This window comes from Lepidochelys olivacea, assembly GCF_965140295.1.
Source record: "Lepidochelys olivacea isolate rLepOli2 genome assembly, chromosome: 7".
Taxonomy (NCBI): Eukaryota; Metazoa; Chordata; order Testudines; family Cheloniidae; genus Lepidochelys; species Lepidochelys olivacea.
This window is the reverse complement of record NC_140417.1, coordinates 38,914,001-38,940,983: the sequence shown is the minus strand read 5'-3', so window position 1 is coordinate 38,940,983 and position 26,983 is coordinate 38,914,001. Positions and strand designations below refer to the sequence as shown.

At 39.6% G+C, this 26,983-nt stretch overlaps 1 protein-coding gene across 6 annotated transcripts in view; it reads right to left on the bottom strand.

Moving 5' to 3' along the window:
* Positions 1-26,983, bottom strand: part of VGLL4 (vestigial like family member 4) — a 161,732-nt gene that overhangs the window by 8,262 nt on the left and 126,487 nt on the right. For 5 of the 6 annotated variants that reach the window (XM_084633728.1, XM_084633729.1, XM_084633730.1 and 2 more), the window contains 2 exons: positions 25,557-25,746; positions 2,236-2,458 (listed from right to left, as the gene is read on the bottom strand). In XM_084633728.1, the coding sequence (XP_084489854.1) occupies positions 2,236-2,458; positions 25,557-25,746 (413 nt within the window). Of the gene's footprint in view, positions 1-2,235; positions 2,459-17,421; positions 17,515-25,556; positions 25,747-26,983 lie in introns of those variants that run through there. The other variant, XM_084633732.1, reaches the window with a different exon arrangement.

The following is a 26,983-nucleotide window of genomic DNA, read 5'->3' as shown; positions in this document are numbered from 1 at the left end:
ATAGCAGGGGGGAAAGCTTCAGTTACTTGACTCCTTTGTACGCAAGGCACAGTGGACACAGATTTCATTTTACATGCTGCATAGTTGGCAGTACTGTGTTTCTTCACCTTGCCTAAGATGATATTTCCCCAAAAAACTGTATTTTATACATATGCAGAAAAATCTATATATGGCTACATGAGTTTAAGAATGGATTTATGGGTGAATGAGTTTTCTTTCTGCATCTTTTCCAGACTTCACAAGAATGCCTGTGCTTGCACTGCCTATTACCACTGTGAATATATTAAAATGAGAAGTACAGAGGAATTAGTAACATAGTGACTACAGTTGCTGAACCTCACTGGCCAAAACCTGTGTTTCTATAGCCACATTAGACACAGAAGCAGATACAGAAACGTGAGCATGTATTACAGTTGTATGAACTTGGTTAAGGTGTAATCAAGCCACAGCCTCCTATTGCTATTTTCCATACACAGTTTCTATACTGTAATCTTAGCAAGGACTCGCCTCACCTCACCATCCCATTTCCCCAAGACACTAGATTGCAACTAAGCTCAAAATGTCAAAGATAACAAAACAAAAATCTGGCCAGCGTGCTTGGGTATTATCCAGTACAAACACCTCATAAGAAACAGCAGAGTATGTCAGTGCTGGCTGCCAGGTTGAGAAACAAGAGTGATATTATCAAAGAGAACCAGTGTCGTCAATGGAAGCCTGTCCCTTCCTTCTCTGTCATCACTGAACAAACTGTTAAGAGGCAGAGAAGAACTGTTGTACATAGAACAATAGCTGTAGAATCTGCACATTGAGTTATACAAGATAGCGGCAAACCTAGGGACAGTCAGGCCATTTCCACACAGCAAGACTTTAAAAATAACAGCCCTGGTTGGATGCCTGCACAAAAGCTGTCGAGAAAGAACTGCAGTGCCAGTCTACAAAAGGGAGAAGAGAAAAACCACCGCACCGACCATAAAATATGAGCTGGTCATCCAGCCAAAAGCTTATTTGTAAGTTGTAGTGGAAATGTTCCCCACTGAAAGATTCATTCACATATATGGATTTACTCTTTGCAATAAATCATGATAGGGGAGCAAGGAATGGCTGGGTACATGTGCCAGCTTATGTTCCCATGCTGCAGCTAGCCACAACTCACTACGGTACAACTTTTAATAAGTCATTGGCTGAACAAGATAGAGGCTTTTGATTCCCACTTGAGAGAAGGGCTATGGTGTTGGGGTGAAAGTGGCTTTTACATATAAAAGAGAGGGATTATTATGTAGCATGCATGAAAATCCACCTCTCTTCACAATGCAGGGATTCTTTAAAAGAAGATGTTGCTCCCAAACTGACAAAGAACAACGACAGAACTAGAATTCCGTGCTTGTGCGAGTGTGTGTCACTGCGTGACCTACCTGCTTCATGCCTTCTCCTTTATGTGGCATGGGGTGGAAAGTAAAGCCATTATGGAGAAGAAAGAGATCTCCAATAATAGTTGGGGAACAGTATTAGACAATGGCACAACATACTATGTACAGAGAAGATGGTGTCATTAGTTCCACACATAAACCTTTTCACGCTGATTAAATTTGTTCAATGACTTTCTGCATTCAGGGTGGGGCTTTAATTCAGTGATGAGAAGAGCCTTTCAGCAATCTGTATCTCATTGGGTTACAGAGTTGTATGTTATTCCAGCCTCTTCCTCTTCTTTTCATGTTTCTTTCCTTTCCTTCCCCTCTTCAGTATAGCCACAGCAGAGAGATTTTCAAAGGCACATAGGCATCCTCAAAGAGAGTGGAGCGCCCTTAGTGCTTTTGAGTTGATCAGTTTTATCTAGGGCTATTAAGAGCCCTGCAAACTATTATTTGAACACAGTGAATCAGATCACTCAATAAGTTTGCATCTCTAATTCAAACACATGCACTTACAAGCTTATCAAAATATAAAATATGTGGGTGAATGGAAGAGAGTTTAGGGAAGCGATTTGCTTTCAAACAGCCAGCCATTTATCTCATGGAACACACTGAATCTTAACAAAATTAACTGTGAAACTTAAAAATAAAATCAAATAAATAAATAAAAAACCCGACAACCAACCATGTTTTGCCTGAACAGTATTGTTGCCTACCTATTGTAATTCATAACATACTTTGCTTATGTCTGGGAAGTCATACATGTGTGTACAGCAAGGTTTCCTACAACAACCCAGAGAGTCTTATCCATCTAGAAGACAAGTACCTGCTGCCGTTCCACAGAAGTCAGCGCAGGTGTCATGCTGACTGTTCGCGTTGCATCCATGCTGTTTTTGGTCAGTGCTAGAGGTTGATCCATGGTCAAGCTTGGGATTGAGGCATACATGTGATTGGCATGAAGGCTCATTGTTGGGGCAGCAGCCCGTTCTATTGGACTGCGACTCCTGTCTCTGTGCTCCTTTCGATAATCCCCATTGGCAGTCTTGTTTCTAGCAGTTTAAAAAGAAAAAGGCAGTCAATTGTTTTGTTACCACCATTTCATAAAACCACATCACATAACTCTGGGAAGTGCCCTGCACTCCTATACAGCTGAAATGACATTTGCAAGACAGAGGCCTTTTCAAAAACACCAAGAGACGTGTGCTGCTCAATTCTTCGCGATAAGGTATAAAATAGATCAACCCATCCCCTGTCCATCCCACCATCTCCTGTAAAACACACACTTTTATTAAAGAGTGATTTATGCTTCCAAGCTCTGTCAGGAGATAGTGTCGCATTTTCCCCTAGATTTCCTGATACTTATTTAATGCTTTAAGAATTGAGCCATATTCTGGCTACTGATCATACTTTAAGGCCAGAAACCTACCAATTTAGAATCCTATAAAGTCTACTCCCCTTCCCCACCTCCTAGCAATAGCTTTCCTTAAGCAATGCTGAAGTGTATGGAAAGAACATGTATCAATCACTGCCGTTCTCTGCAGTGGGCAAACGCTCCAGCAGCCGGACACTACACTGCTAAAAACAATAGAGTAGACACTGGGGCACTGGTTGATTGTGTAAAGAGCCATATACGGTATATATACCCTGGGGATTCAGGCATGTAGGGCAGTTTACTCACCTAAGCAGTGCCTCACCATCCACACTGCCATTTAGATCTGTGCTAGCTGGGGTATGCAGTGTGTGTACTCTGCATGCTGCCATAAGTGTAGATTACCTTAGGGCCACCTAATTAACATCAGAAGTAACTCCGCTGGAGGTAGTGGGGTTGTTGAAACATGGAACATTTAAAGAGCAGCATCCATTGTTTATTTCTGTCTCAAATGGTTGTATTTTCTTTCACCACGTTTCTTTAATTAGCAAGAGCAGTTCCCACAGAAGATTAATTACAACCAACTGGTGAATTGTCTCCTCAACAGATTCACTCACGTAATTAAGACTTCAACATTTATTGCACTTTACAAATAAATGATTTTGTATCTTCTTTTGCTTAATAGATGTGTATTTGCTATTCATCAGGGGAAGTTGCTAAACAGACAAACCATTCAAAAGGAAACTAATGTGAGAGAGAGAATTGCGCTTTCAACTTGATGAATTATGACATACAGTAGGACATAATCACACATCCACATAAGCATTTGTTTGATTGGCATTCTGGAAAGATCAGTATTTTAAAGGTTAAACTTTATCAAAAGCCCTGTACTGTGGTTCTGGCACATCAAGTTCATACCAGGGATGAAAGAGAGTTAAAAGAGAAAAGTGGCTTTATGAAAAGGCAGGAGAAAAACTTAGAGCAAGAGCAGATCTTATGGAACAAGACTGCCAGATACTCAACAGGGATACTTATTAAATAAATCCATTTAAAAACTTTGTCTTACCCAATCATAACAAAATAATACACAAGAGAGACTTTGCAGAAATGCTGGTATGACTGGAGGGTTGGGGCTGCGAGGGGTGGGGAAAGAGAGAAAACAGCTTTTACCATAATGGTGAGATTATGCCAAAATCAAGATGTGAACATTATTATTCAATGCTGAAACAACTGACCAGTACAAGAAGCCACTGCATCTTCTAGAGGTCTGGTATGGTTAGAGCTAGCAGGAAAAGGGAAGCTAACAATTGAGAAACTGAAAGTTAAAATCCCACATAACAATTGTAAACAGATGCAAATAAGGAATCCTGAGACCCGCTAACAAGCAATTTAGCCAGCCTTCTTACACAAAATCTAATAGAAATAAAAATGCAAGATTTACGTGAGAGGGTAACCTTTACTTGACTTACCCCTCTACCTGTTTTTATATAGGATTTTTTTTATATTTTAGTTTGTATAGAGGTATTTAATAACTCTGTTTTGACGCCAACTTCTCCATAGTATTCAGAATCAAAACTACACTTAGATTTACATTATTGTTCTGAACTGTGGCTACCTTTTGTTCACATGTGTGCCAGTAAAAGATGGCTGATTACTCCTCTGGAATATTTAACATATAATATTTAAAGTATAGGAGGGACGAGGAGGTGGGGAAGAGAGAAAGAGAAGGAGAAGGGTATCAGCCACCTCTTAATGGACTGCAGCATCCATCTATGTTAAGAAATGAAAATTTTTTTTCCTTCTAAACTTTCTGTATTTATACTGACCTAACTGTGATTGATGATGAAGCTAGATATTGGCTCTAGGGCCTCATTTGGTTGAAAAAGGCTGTTGTACTTTTTCCATGAAAGAATGGGATTCCTGGTGAGAATATGATTAGCGACTTCAGCACCAATTCTTCCTTGCATTCGGACACAGTGTAAAGGAGCAACCGGCTACTGCTGCCCTTATAACCAAATACTTAAGAGATCTCATCATAGAAAGCAGTACACAACACACTGGGAAATGTATTCTTATAGGTCTGTGTTTGTGTGCTTTGGTCTATGGCTTTGCCAGCCTAGTAACATTTCAGTACACAAGACAGTCTGCAATATCAGCATTCTAAAGAAAGACGTTTCGGATTGGATTATACTGAGCTAGTGACTGGTATGAGTAGAGACTGGATGGGAAGCATAGCAGTTTCTATATTTGAAGTACAGTAAACTGCTCTTAAAATACAGTACTGAAAATGACCACTGAATGCACAACACAAACAAGCTATGATCTTTCCTTCTGTCTGAAAAGTTTAAACACTGAACCTTATACAAAGTCTCCACTTAATGAGATTTTTTTGTTCAAAAAAAAAAATCAATGTAATGAGTTAAACCTGGGCAATAGCAATGAAATGGTCTCGTCAATAAATCATTACATTAAAACACGTTCTTAAAAACAGATTAAGTCTAAATACAAATTATGAGCTAACCTCTAATTGCCTTGCTCACATAAAATAGTCCCTTTGAACCACAACAATACATTTAAGCCAGTGAAATTACTTATGTGATCAGTGTAAACAGAATTTGGCCCTACATTATTTTCAAATTTAAGGAAAATCTCTAACGTTAGATGCCAACAGAGAGGGATAATTTTTCCTGCTGCAGCACAATACCATCCACAGCTGCAAACCAGAAAGGCTACACTTGGGTGTATGATCACAACTAAAGCCTATATGGTCTAGTACAGTTTGAAGTATTAGCGTTGCTTGGTACAAAACCAAATTCTTCCTGCTGATAAATTCAGATTTTCACTGGCTGAAGAGAATACAATATTATATCCCCTAGATTTTATTTGTCTGTGTAATGAAGACACATCAATTCTCAAAGGCAGAAGTCTCTTCACCACAAAGAGCTGTTTCTGCTGTGAAAATGGAACTGTAGGTTCACAGTTTTGCCCAATGTTTGGGATTTCCATGCCAGAATATTGAATTTGCTGATCAAAATGGCAAAACTTGACCAGTTATAGGAAACTCAAAAATGTCAGGTTTTTCCATATATTTACATGCAACTCAAATAGCATATATATTTCTATTCATTTTATATAAAGCTTAAATGCAAACAAACATATTTAACATATATAACTTCCTGTCTGTATGTTTCTATAGAACTTCATACCCATTTATACAGGATTCCAACAGAAAAACCTGTCCAGAGGTGGTGGGCCATAGGCTACAGACTTGGAGGGTAAGTAAGTATTGCTAAATTCCACTCCAAGTGAGGAAAGGGAGCAAAACCAATGTGGCATTATCCCTCCCTATGATGAGGACCTCCACAGGCTTGGGGGAGAAATAGGAAAGGTGGGGATGGAATTGGGAGCATCTGCTATATGTGGATAACAACTCTACAAAATTTCCATAGGAAATGTCTGCCGGAGTTAAATTCTGCTCCTTTAAGTGTCTGCACCTGCTCCACTCCTTCTACCCCTCTTGGGCACGGAGATAATGCACAGCCATAAATGGTGAGAAATTGGTAGGTAGCATGGCTCCAGAATGAGCCTTGCTGTCAGGCAGGATTTATGGGGGACTATGAGGAGCAAGAAACAGCAGCACAGAGACTGGCCTGAGAATATTGGGATATCCAGACAGAGAGGAAAGCCATGCCTCATGCCCCTCTGTGGACCCACATCCCCTTCTCACACTGTGAGGATGATCACCTCTGGGCAGGGTATGCTTTGGCCCATTGTATTTAAAAATACTTTTCTTAAGTAATTCACATGAAAATCTATGCAGCACTGACAACGATGAGAAATTTTTGCTACTTCTAGTTTTACAGAGGAAATTCACCATTTTTGTTTGAGTCCAGCACAGATCTTTAAGTACCACACAGACTAGTAACACAAGAGCACTACACAGGCTAGAGTATACTTCCATTTCAGTACTCCCAGGATTAAGATTAACACTAAATTCTTCACTTCACTTATCTTCTCAACTCCTTTTTCACAGGATCAGAGGTGCCCATGATTTTTCGCTGCTCCTTCTGGTCCATGGTATGGGTTCTTAGGTCTTGGAGTTCCAGTCTATTTCTCCTCAAACATCTCTTGACAAAGTCTTTCCATCATATCCTTGGTCCTTCATGTCCATTCTTGCTGTCTTCTTCCTCCCATGCTTTCTTTGTTGGTCATTCTTCTCCCATCCTTATCGCACGTCCAGCCCACCGCAAATGTGTGCTCACCAGCCTATCACTAAGAGTCCAAAGTTCATCTCTCCCCCTGCCCAATTTTTTTCAGGTGCACTCTGTTTACTCTCTGCTTGTCTGCCATTCTCCATTTATGTATTATTTTCTACTACCTAAATCTTCTTTTCTTCCATCTCCTTAAGACCAACTGTCTCCATGGAGCAAGCATGGACAAACACACACAGCATACACTTTTCTTTTCAGTTTGTTACCTAATTGCCAGTCCAACAAGTACTCTTGCCAGCTTTTTCACTGCCACCCATGCTCAATTTCAGTTCTCCAGATCGCTCTCCGGTGGCACTAAGAATACTTCCCAAGCAAACAAATTCATTCTTCTGATTCAGCTTCTTTCCTGAAACTTCAATGAACAGGTCTTCTACCACCTTCCCTACTTGCATAACTTCAGTTTTCTTTGTGTCTGCCTTTAAACCATGATCTTTAAAAACACAGATGCCCACTTTGATATCATATTTACCAGTTCCTCTTTTCAGCCATCGAGGCCAGATCGTCAACATACATTTGTTTTCTCTGCATCTCCACAAGCTCCGTTCTCCTACAAATTAACGCCATAACTAAGATGAAGAGAAGCTGAGTACACTGCCTTGTCTCAATGCCGGTCACCTCAAAATCGTCCGAAATTCCATGTATTGGTACCTACCACCTTAGCTCTTGACCCTTGATACAGTTCCTCAATCATCTCTACTTGTAGTCCCCTCCCATCCATCTCAATACTCTAAAAACCAGCTCCGATAGAACCAAGTCAAATGCTTTTGCAAGATCAATTAACGTTGCATAGCAGTTAAGCCCTCCATTTATCATTCTATCAAACTTCTGTCTCATGGCAAATATTAGTACTCCTTCACTTCCTAAAGCCACATTGTTCCTCTCCTATATTCTCCTCCTCCTTGAACCTCAACCTTGGCTTTCAAAACTCTCTCAAGGACTTTCAGAGCCTGACTTAACGTGATGATGCCCCGATAGGCATTTGGATCATTTGCACCACCCTTTCCCTTCTAAAGAAGCACAATCAATCCCGTTCTCAGGTCATCTGGTATCCTAGCTTGATCCCAGCAAACACACAGTAATCTGTGAAACTGCTTTATTTCAGTATCTCCAACTGCGTGATCTTATTAACAGTTATCTTGTCTTTGCCAGCTGCCTTACCATTCTTCATCTTATTCAGTGCTCCTTCGGTCTCCTCTACAGAGATCAATACCCCCAAAATTGTCACGAGTGCTTGCACTCACAACTCTCTTGTTTAACAGTCTTTGGAAATATTTTTTCTTTTTAGGGTTAGTCACTACACAATTCCCATTCTTCACAAAAAGATTTCTTCAGATCTTGATTTACACTAAATTTTAGCAACTTTAAATTAAACTTATGGCAGGAAAAAAAAAACTATCTAACCATATAGATCTCTTAGATTCCATTGGTATGGTGACTGTTCATATACTTGATCTGAATACAAGATTAGCTTTATTGATATTAGTACAGGGAATGAATCAAAGCCCTTCACATTACTATTATGTAATTTTAAATATATATATTTTGAAAAATTTACATTTACAATGTATTTGTGCAACTGAAAACACTTCCAGTTATGAAACTAGAAAGAAAACGGGCTTGATATTCTCATTACTGGTAACTCAAAGATGTTTCAAAATTTGGAAAGCTTAAATTTCACTTCATTTGTAAAGTTTAGTAGCACAAGCAGAAACATCTTATACAGGAAATAGTTGTTTTGTTGTTGCTTACAAGCAATGTTTACACTAATAGTATGAAAACAATTATTCTAATAAGTTACACGAAAATAGTATTCAATGAATATTGTATTTATTTCTTTTGATTTTTTTTACTCCCATTTAAATTATATTTTGGAAAACTGCTCTATGCTTGTTTAGATACTTAATGCTCTTGCCAAAGGGGCCATCAGAATTGCTTCCATGTCTGAAGATAATTGTATTTCACCAAAATGAAGTAGTTCTGTATATCCAGGCTTCTTAAACTAGTAGGGGTAATTGCTGGCTATCTTTGAAAGCTAAAGATTTGTAATGCATAATGAATGACACTATTTAATTGACCAAGCACAGAATCCCTCACTGTCTCCAAGCCTCTCCACCCCTTACAAAATTATTATGGGTCAAATCCTCAGCTGGTCTCAGTGTAGCACAGAGGTGAGCAAACTACGGCCCATGGGCCACATCCGGCTCACAGGACTCTCCTGCCCAGCCCCTGGGCTCCTGGCCCAGGAGACTAGCCCCCGGACCCTCCCCCACTGTTCCCCCTCCCCCGCAGCCTCAGCACACCATGCTGCTGGTGGAGTGTATTAAACTGCTCCGCGTAGGAATGTGCTACTGGTAGCAGTTACGGAGAGCAATTTACTACACTACACCAGCACAACGCTCTGGGCGGTGCGGTTGCAGCGCCGCCAGCCACCAGTGCTCCGTGCTGTGCGGTCAGGGAGCAGAGGAGGATGGACCGAGGGCAGGGGAGTTCGGGGTGGTGGTCAGGATGGAGTCGGGGCAGTCAGAGGGCAGGGAACGGGGGGTGGTGGAATGGGGGCAGGGGTCCCGGGGGGACAATCAGGAAGGAAGGGGAGTTGGATGGGGCGGTCAGGGGCAGGGGTTCCAGGGGTCAGGGAGCGGGGTGTGTGTAGATGGGGCAGGGGTTCTGGAGGGGCAGTCAGGGAACGGGGGGGTTGGATGGCCCGTCAGGGGGTGAGAAGCAGGGAGGGCGGGCGGATAGGCAACGAGGGCACAGCCTCCCCTAACCGGCCCTCCATACAATTTCCGAAACCCGATGTGGCCCTCAGGCCAAAAAGTTTGCCTGCCCCTGGTGTAGCATCACTGATTACAATGGAACAACTCTGCTTTACTCAAGCTGAGGTTCTGGCCTGGTGTGTGTAAATTTCAGTGACAGAATGGGTTAGGGTTAGGGTTAGGGTTAAAAGAGAGCACCCTCACCCTGAAACCTTCTATCTGCTTTCCAGATAGAAAAATTATACATTGCTCAAATCTTCAGTCCTTTTTCCCAGTGCTTAAAAACAGACATTGTTTTCCATGTTTCTCCCCAGTGAATCATAACCAAGGCTCCAGTGCTTACCAAGCATCATGTGCTTAGATCGATGTCATACCAAAACCACACACATCCTGACTGTTCGATGAAAGTCTGCTTCAATTTGGTTCTAAATAATGTTTGCTAATTGAAAGCAATGTTTCAGTCCTGTGCGTTAAGCAGTTCAAAGGTAGTTACCCCACATTGTTCTCAACGATTTTTGAATTGTATAACCTTTAAATGCTGCTGCTGCTCTGTGTACTGGCAGAGAACTGTGGTAATTCACACCCATCCTAGAGGAACAGACTAACTCTGCCAACTGTTTAAGGAAAAGAGAAAAGAGAGGCCCAGTGAAGGGGACAGCTTTGCTTACACTGACTTCCAGCATGCAGTTTCTTAAGGAATGGATGCCAAAATGTTACTGTATCTCCAACTGGAGAAATCACAAATGTCCCAGAATCCCTTTGGCAGAAAAAGTTTTTACTTGAAATGGTTGTACTATAAAAGTATATGGCACACGCAGAAAGAACAAGATTCCACTTACACAGCTTTTTAATTTACTTTCCAAGATGTTCTTCCTTATACACGCACTATGCATTCTATGGCTAAAAGTAAACCAATGTCTATACCTTGACACAAGACTCAAACATTATTTTAATGTTTTGACAGGAAGTTTCAACATCTTTCTTTGATAGTCAAATTGCTAACACACAGGGGTTGCCATTAAAGAGTCAGCATTTACTACCAATTACAACGGTCACATGACATTACCACTATTAGAAAAAAGAAACTATTGTAACTGTTTCAGAGTAGCAGCCGTGTTAGTCTGTATTCTCAAAAAGAAAAGGAGGACTTGTGGCACCTTAGAGACTAACAAATTTATTTGAGCATAGCATGCATCAGAGGAAGTGAGCTGTAGCTCACGAAAGCTTATGATCAAATGAATTTGTTAGCCTAAGGTGCCACAAGTTCTCCTTTTCTTTTTGTAACTGTGTAGTAATGCTGCACAAATGTTGACATTTCAATGGTTACTACTGCACACACAATCTTTTGAGTGTTGAAAGAACCCAAATGCTTCTGTTAAACATTATTTAAGGAATTCCGATCAACTGGTAGAAAATATCTTTCCACAGTGTTATTAATGCAGCTTGTATTCCCCCCACCCTCTTCAAAATATACCTATTTACATACTTCACCTAAAACATAGCCAGGTGAGGAAAGGAGCACCTCGGTGCCATTTCACTAATGAATAAAACTTGGGGGGGGGGGGGGGAGGAGGAAGTGTAACATTGTTCCTCACTAATTAAGAACCTTTAATTAAAAGGAAAATTAGATAAGTTGCACTATAAATGCCAACCTAATTATCAGAAGAACCACTACAATCAGCTAACATAAGCAAACATTCTTTGTGCCTGAATAGAAAAATACAGCCAGGTCTACTTTGCATGGCTAGTAGCCCATACACATTCCTGTTTTCCCTAACATGCTACAGAGATTTTTTTCCCCCCTTAATTCTAAACATCTTTATTCTTCCCTGTTATTTCATTTCACAGCTTAGTAGTCAACCCTAAAAAGCCTCAAAAGTAGGCAATTTACACCAGTCTAGGAATTTGTGGGTTTTTTTTTTTAAAGCATCACTACCCCACAGAATCTGAACTTCAGACTGGTTTTCTGAGAAGGATAATTTTATTTTGTTAGCGAACAATGTAATTTTTGTTGTATATTGTTCCCTTGGGGAAAATCTGCTGATCTACCCTGAATTTAAAAACCCTGTTCTGTACTGGCCAACGCATCCAACCTGAAACTAACTACTGATCTTCCACAACGGTTTTCTTGTAGCACCACTGTGGCAGTTCTGCCTCTTGCCACATTTTCGGAGAGTGAATTTATACTGGTGTACTCTTCTAGAAGTGCAGTTTGTGGCTCAAATGGATACAAAGATGGACTTTAACTGTAGCCAGCAAATTTTCCATTTCTTCTCCAATTCAAAACCATTTATAAGGAAAGAGGCAGGTGGCTCATTTTCATTTTATAGCATCAGGCTGGAAACACCACTCAATAAAAGGCACCTAGCATTTTTAGGTGCTCTCCAGAAGCTTGTCCAGCAATCAATAATTAAATTTTACTTTTCCAGACTAGAACTTTGATTATCTTAGACTGCCAATCAGATTTTTCCTATCTTGAATGTCAGATTCACTTCGGAGATTTGACCATTACATTAGTGAACTGAACCAAAAACAAAATATGGAATACAAAAAAGATGAGGCTAGAGGTAAGGATCAATGAAAGTTTGTGGAAGACAGATGTGTCCTTTTTGCTGAAGCAGAATTTTATGGTTTCTACCTTCTATTACTTGTACTTAGCACACTTTTCCTGTGTTGCCGCCATTGGATGTCAGTAGCCATTTTAGTGAACAGTGCATTTCTATGTAAATATGGAGTGTCAAAATACTGAGACGTGAATGTGTTTTCTGTCATGTATTTTCATATTACTTAGACATCCTGTAATGCAGCAGCTATTTCAGGTTATTCTTATCTATTCACTGAAACAATCAGCTCATTAGCTGTTTGGAATCATGATGTCCAATTGGATACTTAGATGCAAACCTAATCTCCCTTGGGAATAATTTCACAGCAAAAATAGAACAGATTACCATGAGTTGTAAAAAACAGTAAAGAGTTTTCCATTGCCAATATATGCCATAAGAAAACACTTTCAGGAGGAATGAGGAGCTACCTATTCATGATGAGTTACTATTCATAAAAAAAAGTATGTAAGAAATGCAGAATGCACAGAAGCTGAAATACAAATCTAAGGTACAATAAAACAATGGACACAATCGTGGATCCCAACTCTAATTTCATCATAGAAAATATTGTTTCTTTCTCTTCAGTAAGTGCTGGTAGACTGACAAATGTTTTAAATGGATGTTTTTGCTACATGTACTGACATTCCCATATACAGTAAGTAAAGCACTATGTCCCACTAGTTGATAAATTATTTTGCTTTTTGTTGATTCTTGTAGAGTATGGCTAGAGATTCTCTAGGACATACTGTAATGTTATGGTGTGTGGATATGTGTATTATGCCAAAATAATTTGAAATAACAGGGAAAGAGCTTCAGAAATAATGAGCGCTGCCAGGTTTGCTGAAGGAACTGCAATTAAAAAGCCTATCTTGACAGAGAGTCTATCTCGAAAGGAAGCTCCCAGTCTACTCATTCAAAAGGTAATGGAAGAGTTTGCAAGAGGATTTAGTTTTAGGCCTTGGATAGAATTTGATGTTGTAGGGGTGTACTGCCCTCTTTCCACTATAAAAAGGGGACCAAAAAGCAGCTATGGTTTGACTCTTGATCACTTCCTGAAGCATGGATGGTACCATCACATGGCATTTCAATATTATCACATCAGTGAGGAAAAGTGTCTGAATACAGTAGGTCATTGTTGCAGATAGTTTCCTGAAATGTAGGACTCCTCCAGGAGAGTACCCATACCCATAACCCTGTTACTTAGACTGCATCCAGATGGAAGTCAACAGTTGGCCATGACTTTCATCTCTCTGAGCCAGGGAGATGGGATGGGGATGAAGTTTTGCTGGAAATTTCTAGTTATCACATGAATTGTAGGGGTGGAAGGGACCTTGAGAGTTCATCTACTCCAGTCCCCTGCACTCATGGCAGGACTAAGTATTATCTTTCTAGACCATCCCTGACAGGTGTTTGTCTAACTCCACACGGGAAGAAAATCTGAATGTGTAAGTGGCACGCAGGAAGAGCAACGAGAGGCAGAAAAGCAGTTAGAAGCTCGGAGGGGTACTGGAGAGTTCCCCAGGGACAGCTGTAAAATGATTAATCTGTATACAAATGCAATGCCTCACAAATACCTTCTGCAGGCATCTCCTCTTGCATTCTACCCGTCATGGGTCATGGGCCGTCTTTCATAATTCAGCCACGTTAAAATCCTTTTGAAGTCTTACTCTTGGCTCATGCAACAGACATTTTACCCCAAGTCACTGGAAATTACTGTAAAACAGCTTATGATCACACAGAGAAAACTGTTGGCCAATCCAAGGAAGCAAGTTTACATATAAAATACACACAGCAGTGCTGTATCTGATTGCAGTAAAATTAACTGCATGAGTCTGAGCTCCACATTGCCAAGACAGGAGGTATGTTATCTGTTCTAGAGGAGCTGGGAACCCTGGTGTGGTAAGCTGCTGTTAATAAAGCCAGAGAGTAGAATTCTGTACAATGCTGTTAATGGACACCAAAAACAGTGATTATTTCTCTCATTAATATTTTCTTAGGCTTTGTCTACACTAGCATCTTTGTCAGTATAACTTATGCCACTCATGAGTGTGAAAAAAACCAACCCCTGACCAATATAAATTACACCGACAGAAGCTCCAGTGTGTACAGCACTATTTCGGTGGGAGACACTCTCCCGCTGACATAGCTACCACCACTCGTTGGAGGAAGTTTAATTATGTCGACGGGAGAGCTGTCTCCTGTCGGCATAGAGCAACTACACAAGCGATCTTGCATTGGGACAGCCGTGCTGCTGTAAGCTCTCTAGTGTAGATATAGCCTTAGTTACACTAGTTTGGTCTAAAATTTCTCTAACATAGCCACTGTCAACCCTCACACAACCACTTATACAAATGTAATGCACCAAGATAGTGAGCTTATTCTAATCAGTTTATGGGCCCACTCCCTTAGCATACAGAATGCCTTTTCAAGTCTATGGGAGTTTATTCAATTTTTATGCAGGTAAAACACTGCAGGACTAAGCCCTTTTTTGTCCCAATCTTTGTGGAAGCATATATTATGGAAGGTCAAAAGGTAACAACAAACAGGACTTGGCAAATTTATTAAACAAGAACTTGATCATGAATAGGAAAGCAGGTGTATGAAAACCATGGCCACTGACTGCCTTTGAAGTACTAAATCTGGTAACTGAGCAAAATTTATTGGCAGTAGATTATAGCGATTCTTATCTCAACCTAAAACTAACAGTTCTTACAACACAGAAAAATAGCTCTGAACCATCCAGTTCTTAGCAAGTACAATCTCTATTCACCAGATGTGCGAGTAGCATTAGTTGGTGTGAACAAGAGACAGCTCAGAAAGTATGCAAGCCCTTATGGACAGAGATTTAAAAGATAGTCCTAAAAGAACAGGCTATATATTAAAATGTATTTTTAAAAGCAACTGGTTCAGTAGCCTATGAGCTCTCTCTGGCCATCTCATAAAATAAAGAATAAGCTTTTTACTAAAATGTGATAAAATCTGTTCAATATTAAGACCACACGTTTACTCCAAAACTAGAAACTGAAAGACTATATGGATCACACTGATACAGAACCAAACATGAGAATAAGATTCTTTTTTTACCTCATATACTAGGCTAATTGTTATATGTGACTGCAAGTGAAAACTGAATTACTGAAGGACTATGGAAACATTCAGTAACACAAAAAGGCTTTGTCTGTATTTTGTAAAACTCTCCACAGCAATGATGTAAGTAAACATTGAAAAAGAAAAAGCAAATTGGTCACCATACTTATACCTGCAGTAGCCACACTGGCAGATTATTCTGTGTTTAGTGCTCACATGGCCTAGTAGCAAAGGATGTCTTAACCCCACAACAAATGTCTTAATAGAGAAACCTCTGAGTTTCATAAGCTTCTTGGTCAGAACAGCAGAACTCCAGCAAAAACAAAAAGTGTTTATTAAGTGATCAATTTCTTTTCATTGCTTGGATTTTAGTTTTGAGTAAAATATGATAATCCATATGAATGCTGAAAATGTTTTTGACTGGCAGCCTGTGACAATATGAATCAGGAAGTTTCATGCCTTATCACTACTAATAGTAAAACAAACAAGCAATAAATTGTTTACATACAGTTTACACATTCAGGCTATGGACACAGTTTCTATAGACAATGACTCCAAGGGCAGGATTTTGGCAGGAACACATTAATTAACTTTAACTTCACTTTAATATTTGACTCCTCCATTATTAACAGTAACCGTACATCTGTGCCACATTAAAGAATACATGAAGCAATCATTAGCGTGTGTTCTGTTTTCTCATTCTGAGACTTTCCCCAGACAGTTCAGGAAAAGTTATTATCAAAGTACACAGAGTTAATCACACATATCCCATTATTTATCACAGGTATTCTGCACTCAACTCCCAAACCAATGCAAGCAAACACAGCTACTCAATAGCTGATGAAATGGGCAAGTGTAATCCAATTCCTGAACATTATTCCTGAATAATAAGCAAATTTGGTATGCAGGAATGCAAGTTTCCTATGCATATAATAGTGTCTACTGCATTTTAAAAACTATAATTTCCATGGGAGAATGAGAGGACTCTTAAGTTGCAGAATTCACTTACAGCACAGTAGGAAATATAAAGGATGGTTCAATTTCTATCAAACAGTATGGGAGCTGGTATCTCTCTAAACTATTCTGAACTGAGGCAACTACAAAGAACAGGATTCAAGCAAAATTTCCACTGAGGAAAGTGATCAAATAATTGAGGTTAGAACCTTTAGATTTCAATTGTTGTATGCATCCAATGAAGTGAGCTGTAGCTCATGAAAGCTTATGCTTTAATAAATTTGTTAGTCTCTAAGGTGCCACAAGTCCTCCTGTTCTTTTTATTTCCCTTGTAATTTTCTTTAAGGATAAATACTAAACTAAAAACATACCCACCCCCTTTGGAGGAAATGTTGGCAAAATAATGGCTCAAAAGAAAAGCACAGTGTACTCCTAAATCAGCAACCTGTTTAAGAAGAATGCATCCGATGAAGTGAGCTGTAGCTGACGAAAGCTTATGCTCAAATAAATTGGTTAGTCTCTAAGGTGCCACAAGTACTCCTTTTCTTTTTGCAGATACAGACTAACACGGCTGTTACTCTGAAACCTGTCTGTAGACTGTCACATGATAATCATGAATGGCACTAACAGGTCAGGCTTAACCTGAAACTGTTACTTCCAATGAATTAGCGAAACAATGGCCTCTGTTACATTAACCCTTATAACACCAGCTGAACTGGTTATCAACAACTGAATGCTGCAGTTATTGCTCTGGCCTCTCTGTAAAGCAAACTACAGTGTTAGCAATATGGGTCTGATGTGCAGTTGGGAAGGAAGTCACTTCTGGCCCTCCTGAGCAACTAATCGACTCTCTACCTCGGCAGAGCACTTGCTGCCTCACAGCTTAAATTAAGTACAGCTGAAAGTATGGGGTTGCCATCTGGTTTGAAAAAGCAAGGATCAGGGAATAAAATGAAAGGGTTTTTTGGTACTAACCTCACTTTAATCATTGCCAAAGAGCATGAAGACAGCCCAGCGTCCTCCCACAAGAAAGCCTTGGGCCTCACAAACTTGGCAGCAGTCTCCTGCACAAAAAAGCTGGGCAGGCAGAAGCCTTGTCAGAATAAGAGTCCTCCCAGGAAAGCTGTGGTGCAAGGTACATGGGTCTGCCCACATGTTGAAAATAAAACGTTCCCTACACAGTTCTTGGGAAAGTTTAACACATTACTGGAGGGTTTATTTACAATTAAGTTCTTGCATAATTATGAAATGCATCAGCACAAATGTGCTTCATAGACAAAGGACACGTATGTGTTTGTTATTCCTAGGCATTAGGTTTGTTTGAACTTGTTTCTACATTTTTTTAAAAAAGGAATACAAAGGATAGGAAGTTCCTTCGTGAAATTCACTGCAGGAACCCTCTTGGCTTCTGAAGAAACAAAACAGCAGACTTCAAGGCATTATTATTCAGGAAGCTGGCTCTCGGGTTTCTAAAGGGTGGCCAGATAAGACACACACAAAAAACTCAGCTTTCCTCCCAAAGTTAATGTTCTTTGGAAACGTCAAAAATAAGACTGGTGGTGCTAGAAGTAATAGATTAAATTGCCCTCTGTCGATTTTCTCTCTTAATTTCTGAGTATCCAGTTTCAGATTAGGTACTAAAAGGGTAGAGGGACATTCGTTGCTGGAAATGCTTGAAAGTGGTTATTGGAATTGTAAAGATGGATCATAAACTCTTAGAAACAGCCAAATGAACACTTTTCACCTTTCAGCACTAAGCAATAATACCATTTGTTGGAAGTCAGCACTTCAGTAATTTGGAAGGAATGAGTTAAAGCCAGTTAGCATGTTTTTGTAGCAGATTACAGTATGAGAGGAAAATGAAAGGAGATTGTCCAGTCCAGCATTTTTAGTCTGGGGAGAAAAATTTACTTATTCAACCAGAAGTTAATGTAAGTTTTTATTCCAAATCCTGCCCTTAAAGAGTCATTGTCTATAGCAACCGTGTCCATAACATTCTAATTCTCAAGAGTGCAACCTTCTAGTAAATGGTACATCTGTCAAACAGCAGGAAACATCTGGGAAAATGGTTAAATGAAAATAAGAGAAACAAATATGCAAAACCTTTGTGTTTTCATATGCTTATAATATACATCTAGAGTATGTTTTTGAATGTGTACTCGTTCTTTCCTTGCCTCTTGGTTAGCTATCAGGCTCCGGTAGCTCACGAAAGCTTATGCTCAAATAAATGTGTTAGTCTCTAAGGTGCCACAAGTACTCCTGTTCTTTTTACGGATACAGACTAACACGGCTGCTACTCTGAAACCTGGTATATGTTGGTGGCTCTAAAATTCACCACAGTGTAGATATGGGATAACTTCTTTTCCCAACCTTGCCACAGACTTCCCTGTGACCATAAGCAAGTCAATTATTTTTTGTATTTGTATTTGCTCATCTGTACCATGCTTCCCTACTTCACAAGGCGGTTGTGGGACAAAGCACTAATGTCTGGATAATGTTTTGTGCTCTTCCCACGGGAGGCACTCCATGGGTGGAAAGTACCACCAAATAAAAAGCAACCTATGGAGTTGGATAACAAACCCATTCTGCTTACAAGTGAACAGACTCAAACTGACCAATCATTGCCTATAATATCAGAGAGTAAAGGTTTGTGGTACACAGACAAGGTTTGAAAGGATCAAGTCTCTGGCTCAATCAGGATTTTGAATCATGACAGAAGGTGGACCAAATTCTGGTCCTGATTCAGGAAAGCATCCTGCTCAGGAAGCACTTAAGACTATGCTTGATTGATTTCCTAAACACAGGTGGACTTAAGCATGTTCTTAAATGCTTTCCTTGGCTTCTGTGAGGTTGTGATAGTGACTCCATTACTGATCAAACAGCTTACCACATGCTGGGCCTTTTCCTACTAAGAGTGCACAATACCACAGTTAAGGTGGACTTGTTATTTATTCATTAAAGGTTAATCTGCATTTCTTGGCAGGAGTTTGGGATGAAGAGTTTGGGGAGAGATTGAAAGGGCCTTAGCAGTCATGAAAAATAAATCTGGTTTATGGTTTTCTGTTCATTCAGCAGAAGTGAGGTGAAGGGAAACACGTTAGGTTTCAAATTGTCCTGTTCCTGCCATGTAGTCTTTTGAACAAATTGGTGCCTCTTTAAAAGAGTGAACCAGTTCTAATCAATACGACCTATGCTGTAAAAGTGCCACTGAGAGCCCGGAGAATTATAGATTTGAGAGGATCCATTTGAAAATGCTGAGTTGGGTTCTAAGACACTTCAAAAAGCAGCCTCAGACTAGGAAATAAATTCTGGTAGCTCTGGATTGCTTTTTACATTCTGGTTAATCACCCTAAAATAACGATCTCAACATATTTTTAAACACTAAACAAAAACCCAGAGTTCAAGTTAGGGCTCCCCATGCCTCCCTGTTTCCATTTTAATGCTTTTTTACTCTTTCCCAAAGGTCCCTTGAAGCTACCATGTCATCTGCATCAAAAAGACAATGGACATGATTCTCTGTGGAGCCCCTCAATGCTTCTTTTCTGCAAAGAATAGGAATAGCTAGAAAGCAACATGAAGTACTTCCTTCTTTCAGGTGATCCAGCACTGCCCTGCCCTGCCCTGTAGAATTCAGGATCTCACTTGAATTCCTGCTTTGAGCTACTTCCAGGTAACCAGACTGGGCAAATCAGGACATCTTCAATCCAGTCTGCTTTGAGAAGAGTTGAAAAGGGAGGCAAATATACAAACCACTGTAATTTCCCACTGAGGGCTCTACAAAGAAGAGAAAATGCATAGGATTACGATAGTAAGAAATCTACAGTGTCCAATGGGATCTTGCAAACTGCAGTGCAGAAATCCAAGGTAGCTGTATGAACCATGTATGACACAATCCTTCAATAGAAGAACAGAGTGGCAGCCTGCCCTCTGAAGTTTCTTGCTTTGGTCTCAAACTTAACATTTTAGAAGGTATTTGTATGTGCAGAGTTATAAGTGTGAAGACCTGAGCTTTGTCTTATTATGATAAGCCAATTCTTATGTAAGAGATTAATTTTTAAAACTGTGCTGAACAGCTGCAACAGAACGACGACATTTTCATATGCAAGTTCATGTCCACAACAATCTGAATGCTGCACGTCTGAATGAATTGTAACTAAGAGTTAGAGGGGGAAACCGTTTAATATTTATACGTATTTATCATGGTCAAGTCCCAAAATAAAAATATTAAATTTTAAACTGGAGTAATCTACAGGCAGAGAGAAAACAACAGTCTCTCGCCAATATATTTTAAGATGGTAAGACTCACGTATAACTTTAACAGTAAAACAAAATCTAGATGACCCTTCCAAAGAGACCAAGATCATCAATTAACACCTTCATTTTACCACAAAATATACTGATTTTTCCCTACAGTTTGCTAAGATGGAAAACATTTTTACAGTCACCACACTGTAATGATTTTACCTACTGTATAATGCCAGCCACAACCATCCTCATGCTGCAAATACAGAGAAGAGCTATGCACATGAGAGTTCCTAGTAAAAGGCAGAGAAGTAAAAAACTGACCAGTGTCACTTTTTTCCAACCTCTTTAGCTCTCGGTGCACTGGGCATTTACTCATTTGATTTGTTAGCTGGCAAAAAAAAAAAAAAAGGCCATGAAAAGAAATTGCTATCAGGCTTCCCAGCTCTCTGCAAGGACTCTTAAGGCAGAAATGATGCCTGCTGGGAAAAGGCTGATGTCAGCTCTTAAGAGCTCCCTGCAAGGATAAGGAGGCCTTTGTTTTCAGCTGAACTGTGAAAATGAGAAAATGCCTCCAGCCTGACAAACAAGAAACCCACACAACACAGGTCAGGCCTGAGACCTTTACTTAAAGGTACAACACCTCATTAGTGTTATACTTGCATCACAACAGCCAGATCCATTTAAAATTAAACAGAAGGAACCATAACAATAAACCAATTTTCCCTTAAAAGATAATATAAAGAAGGTTACACTTCCCCTGCCACTCCATGGAAAGGTATGGCATTTGCAGGCCCTACATAAATCAATTTCCTAATTACTCTCTATAAAATCACAGGGATTTAGTATAAGAAAACAGTGGCACTTTCCACTTTTAGGTTTAAAATGACGTGGCTCTTTAAATTTTATTAGAAAACAAAGCACCTTTCAATCCAGCAAGGATTTTAATACCCATAATATGTTACAGAATGCTTTTAGAAGTAACATAATAGAGAGATATTTAGAGAGTAGAAAGTGTGAAAAATAAACAAAAAAGATTCCAAGCTTGTCATATTTCATAGAAAAAGCTGCAAGATACTGGTGGAAGGGAATCGGTTTTTCCCTTTCACCCCTACTAGTTAATTTTAGCCAAAGAAGCATAACAAAGTTTGGAGCTGGCTCCTACAGAGAAGTTAATAGGTATGATTTATTCCAGATCATAAAGCAAGTGGCAGATAATGGTCTTAGTACATCCCAATACATTGCAAAGCTGAAAAGAAGGACAGACATTTCATTCTGGAATATCATGTACTGAATTTTAAATACTCAGCTGGAAGGTCCCAGCCATGCTTCACTTCCCATGCAGCAGAAAATCAGTTCCTCCAAAAACTACAACCTTTGTTAAATTAAATCGTTGTCTAGTGTTGAGGGAAAGGGATTCCATTACACATTTTATAGAACACGGCAGAGTTTCCAGGCTGTTTTGACTCATTCCCTCTATCCCAGATGTTGAAATAAATATACCTGTACATACCATTCAATAATCAAAAACCTATCTACGGGGTATTATTTAGTGCAAATGGGGAGTTACACCTAAGTAGGGAGAACGTATCTCCAGACCCATTCCAAAACAAATTGCTGCCAACCTCAAGTTTCTATCAAACTACTTCTGCAGTCCCCAGGTGTTCAGATGGATACATTCCATCTGATGTCAAGTGATGGGGGGGATGCACCGGCACTCCTACTTAGGGCTAACGACAAACTACGAACAAAAGTTCTACCCGTCATAAAATATATGGTACTGCTGCAGGTCTAATCTGATTCAGTCACATTCACTGCCACGGTATACTCCCATGGCAAGGATGAAAACATGCCTACTTCATGATTTCAGCAAGCAAGTGACACAGGCACACACAAGATTGGACAAGAGTTACAAAAACAGATGGCCCCTCTAAAGTACTTTAGAAATACACTGTGGTTGAAATGTCTGCAGTTGATGCAGGGGGTGTAATATGCACCCACTGCACCCTCTGTGGCAGCTGTGCCCAATGGAATTCCTCCTTGTAGTGGGTGGCTGTGTGTGTATCAGCCATTCTCATGGGGTTCTGCCACAGGACGGTGGCTTTATATCTACAGCATGGGCTCTACACATAGGCTACCTTGGGGATGTGTTGAATTAATGCACCAGGAGTCCTGGCCATGCCTTCTCCCAGGACAAAGCTGCACACACTTAGACTAGCCATTTCAAGGAGCCTGCAGGCACAGCCCAGGTTCCACTGGCAGACGCCTGGGAGTACATCAGACCAATTGTCTGTGGTTTAAATAGGGGTTTAATACCAACTCAGAGCAGTGGAACAATCTTCTATTTTGTGGCACAGAAAATATATATCACTTTCCCGAATTCCAAAACCTACATCTTTTTCTTTTAAATTAGTTCCAATAGGCCTGAGCAAAACTGAAATTTTATAATCCTCTTCTCTATCTTCTTGTCTATGTTTAATACAATTAATCTTGCCATCCAGTCTTCAAAAGGACAGAATTTCCATATAACATGATATTGGCAGCAACAGCAGCTAAACATGAATTATTTGTTTTTCTAAATGAAATGCTGCCAAATTATCTTTTCCAGACCCTCCAAGCCAGTAAACTGTTACTGCCAATAGTAATCAGTACAACACTTCTTTCCCCTAATATACTATGATGTCTTTAGTGATAAAGTAACAAAAACAAGCTTTTACTGCAGATGCTTAATTTTTTTTAAGTCAAAACTTTGTCTAAGCCTTTTACAAAGTCTTATATAATGCATTTATATTGCTAACTCAAGATCAAACATAACCAGAGACAAAGAAAAAGGGAAAATCTGGAAATCATTAGAGAAATGTAACTTTTTTGTTTACAGTGCAAAATTCAGGGAGTGTTTGTTAATTTTTTTTATTAGAGACATCTGAAATGTCTGAGTTTTGTGACATTTGGTTCAAAGAATTGAGTATTATCTGCTAGAAATCTTTTAGTTTGAAGATTAAAAACAAAGTGAAAGAGGGTACAGTATGTGTTGTGATAGATTTTTTTTCCTCTCTGAACTAGAGAGTCTTGTTAAAATGTATGATTTGATTCACACCATGGGACCACAGGGCAGACAATACCTACACCATATTATTGTAGGGGGAGACACATCTTTCCTACACTAAGACACTGAAAGAACCAGTCTGCTGAACAAAAGTGCTTTGCAGAAAAACAAGACTAAGAAAACCTGGATTTGCGCTGGAAATGGCCCACCTGATGATCACTTTAGATAAGCTATTACCAGCAGGACAGTGGGGTGGGAGGAGGTATTGTTTCATATTCTCTGTGTATATATAAAGTCTGCTGCAGTTTCCACGATATGCATCTGATGAAGTGAGCTGTAGCTCACGAAAGCTTATGCTCTAATAAATTGGTTAGTCTCTAAGGTGCCACAAGTACTCCTTTTCTTTTTGCGAATACAGACTAACACGGCTGTTACTCTGAAGACTAAGTACAGTCACCTTTAAGATCCATCTAAGCCATGGGACTGCATGAAGGAACTGACTTTACCTTCTCATTTCCAGAGCTTTAGCTTTGAAGCCAATTTAGGCTGCACATGAATGTGTCAGTTCAAACTCCACCTTTTTTATGGCCTGCACTGTATAAAGTGGCACAATATACATAACTGCTAGTTATGTTTTATTATATTTCCACCATGTCAGTTTTGAAAATTACACATTTTCCATTAAATAACATTATAATACAAAAATGTCATAAAAATTCTCCATATATGTTTTTGTATTGCCTCAGAAACAAAGTACTTCATTTTTTCCAAGGCTAGCATTCTCATTTGCAAGAAAGAGAAGGGCTGTAAATAGTTAAGTTAAAGAGAGAGAGAGAGAGAAAAAGCCATGCTGCAAATGAGAAGTCTTTCTCCACTTGTGTGCATCACTGTTTTGCATTACTTCAGCGCTGGATTCCTGATTTGTAACAAATTCCAAGACTGCAGACCCAGCCTCTGACTAACACTATGGTGATTTATTTGAGGATAAATACCTCTGTCCCTATCTTGTGACTGAACACAACAGTCCAAAGCAGCGTGGAATGTGAGGAATGCAGAGGGCCATTTCAGCTGAGGCAGCAGGGAACAGTATGCAGTTATCAAGCTACCTCTGACTGCTGAAGTACTCTGATCACTTCCTCCAGTCAAGAATGAAAGGAATTCTCTAAGCCTAGACTTCATGCCAACCAGAACAGCATTCCCAAGAACAACAAGAACACAGCACAAACGGCACCTCGATGATATTCTCTCTCTCTCTCTCTCTCACTCACTCACTCACACGCACACACCCCTTCTCCATATATTACCTGTTTCACCTCCTAATGAAATGCACTTTTGGGGTCTGAATATGATCACATAAATAACTTCTAGCAACAACTGCAGCCTGTCCAGTTGTCACGCTGGAATCTACTGAGCAGCTGGGCTCAGAGTCTCCTGGCCTTAGAAAAATGTGAAGCACTTTTACCTCTTTTTCTCCACAGGGTAAAAAGCTTAAGGGTGTGGGATGTGAAGGGAACAGGTTAAAAAAAAGGGGGTATTATTTTAAAAAAGCTATTACCTAGATATAAATATTATGATGTACACAATCAACATAATTCCTACTACCTGCTATAAAAACAGTTTTAAAGTGCCATGTAATCCTCTTGATCGTCATACAGACAGACCTACCTCTCACGATAGGAAGAGTCTGGCCCTAAATCCAAGGTATACTATAATTTTCAACATGCAAATTTACAAAAAAACAACACATTGTAATTAAAGGGACAAAAGTGGCATTAGATTCTATTTGGCTAGGAAATAAAGGCATTGAAAGAGAGAAACTTACAGGTGCGGGTTGAACATCCGACTCATTTTAGAGACATGTTCATTTTCACAGTCTAGCTCATCTTCCCCTTGGTCCATGCTGAACTTTCTCTTGTTGGGGCTGATGGGAGGAGGGCCTGTTCGATGGTTGGTTAGAGCAGAGGATACTGGAAGAGACTGCATTCTGGGCTCACCTCTTAGAGCTGCTTCACCTACACAAGAACACAAGGTAAAATAAACACAGGGAAAAAAACATCCCCTTTTAAAAACAACTCTTAAGGGGAAGTTTTTGACACAGTAATGGGGCACAAGCCACACAGCACATTCAGGACACACTGAAAGAGTGGTTAGAAGCCAAGTATTAGGCATCATTCAGAAGACATGTCTTTCAACCAAGAAACTGTTTAAGATCCTGTTTAAAAATAAAAATATTGGAATAAAGTAACAGCTGAAAAAATCCACTACAGAAAGGGTAGTTTACTCACCTTGGGTGAGCCTAAAGGTTGAGCCAGTGCAGTCTTAAAAAATATTTTTATTCAGAAGCATTTCTTTTAATAGAATAGGCCAACTCAACACTGAACTTACATTACCTTATGATACAAAGCATGACTGACTGTTTTTGTGTGTGTGCGCTATGTAGCCTTTGTTCCTTCCCATCCCAATGTCTTTAAATTCTGGGACTACAGTTCACATTTGTGCCAAATACTCAGGATATAAATTATTTATTGACTAAACTTTACATTTATATTATATAAAATATTGCCTGAATCAAACCTGTCAAATATATTAATCTAATTACTCTTGGTGAACATTAAGGGAAAAATTCTGCTCTTGCTGACACTGGTGTAAATTTGGCCCTTTAAAGTCATTTTAGTGCAATGAACAAAAGAACGTGCCTGCCTGGCACAAGGATCATAAAAATTCAATCCTAAACAAGTTAACTTTCAACTAGATAAGCTAGCAGTAAACCCAGGAGATATACCTCATCACAGCATCTGAGATTTAGCAGGAAATCTCATTTGCACTATACAGGAGTTGTGTATACAAATTCAAGAAATGATACATTTATATAGCATATCCCTTTGCTGTAATTAAGCATGCCTTAAAATGGGGCTGAAAACTTCTTCCCTTTACAATTAAATGCCAGTGTTCACCAACATTTACAGCTTCCATTGATATATCCACCTCTACTACAGTAAATCAGATTTAAACCTCATATGGACTTTTAGATTAAGAAAATCACTTTGGCGGGGGGGAGATTTGTGGGAATCTGAAGGTAATCTGGGCTATCAACTTTACCTACGCTGGTAATGCTTCTGAAACACACACTTTTGTTAAAGTATAAAATTGGTATTTTTCCTTCAGTGTCTGAAGCATTTTAGTTTCCACATGGTCACAATTTTGGGAAATAAAATTAGGATAAACGCAAATCCATCTATAGCAATGCGG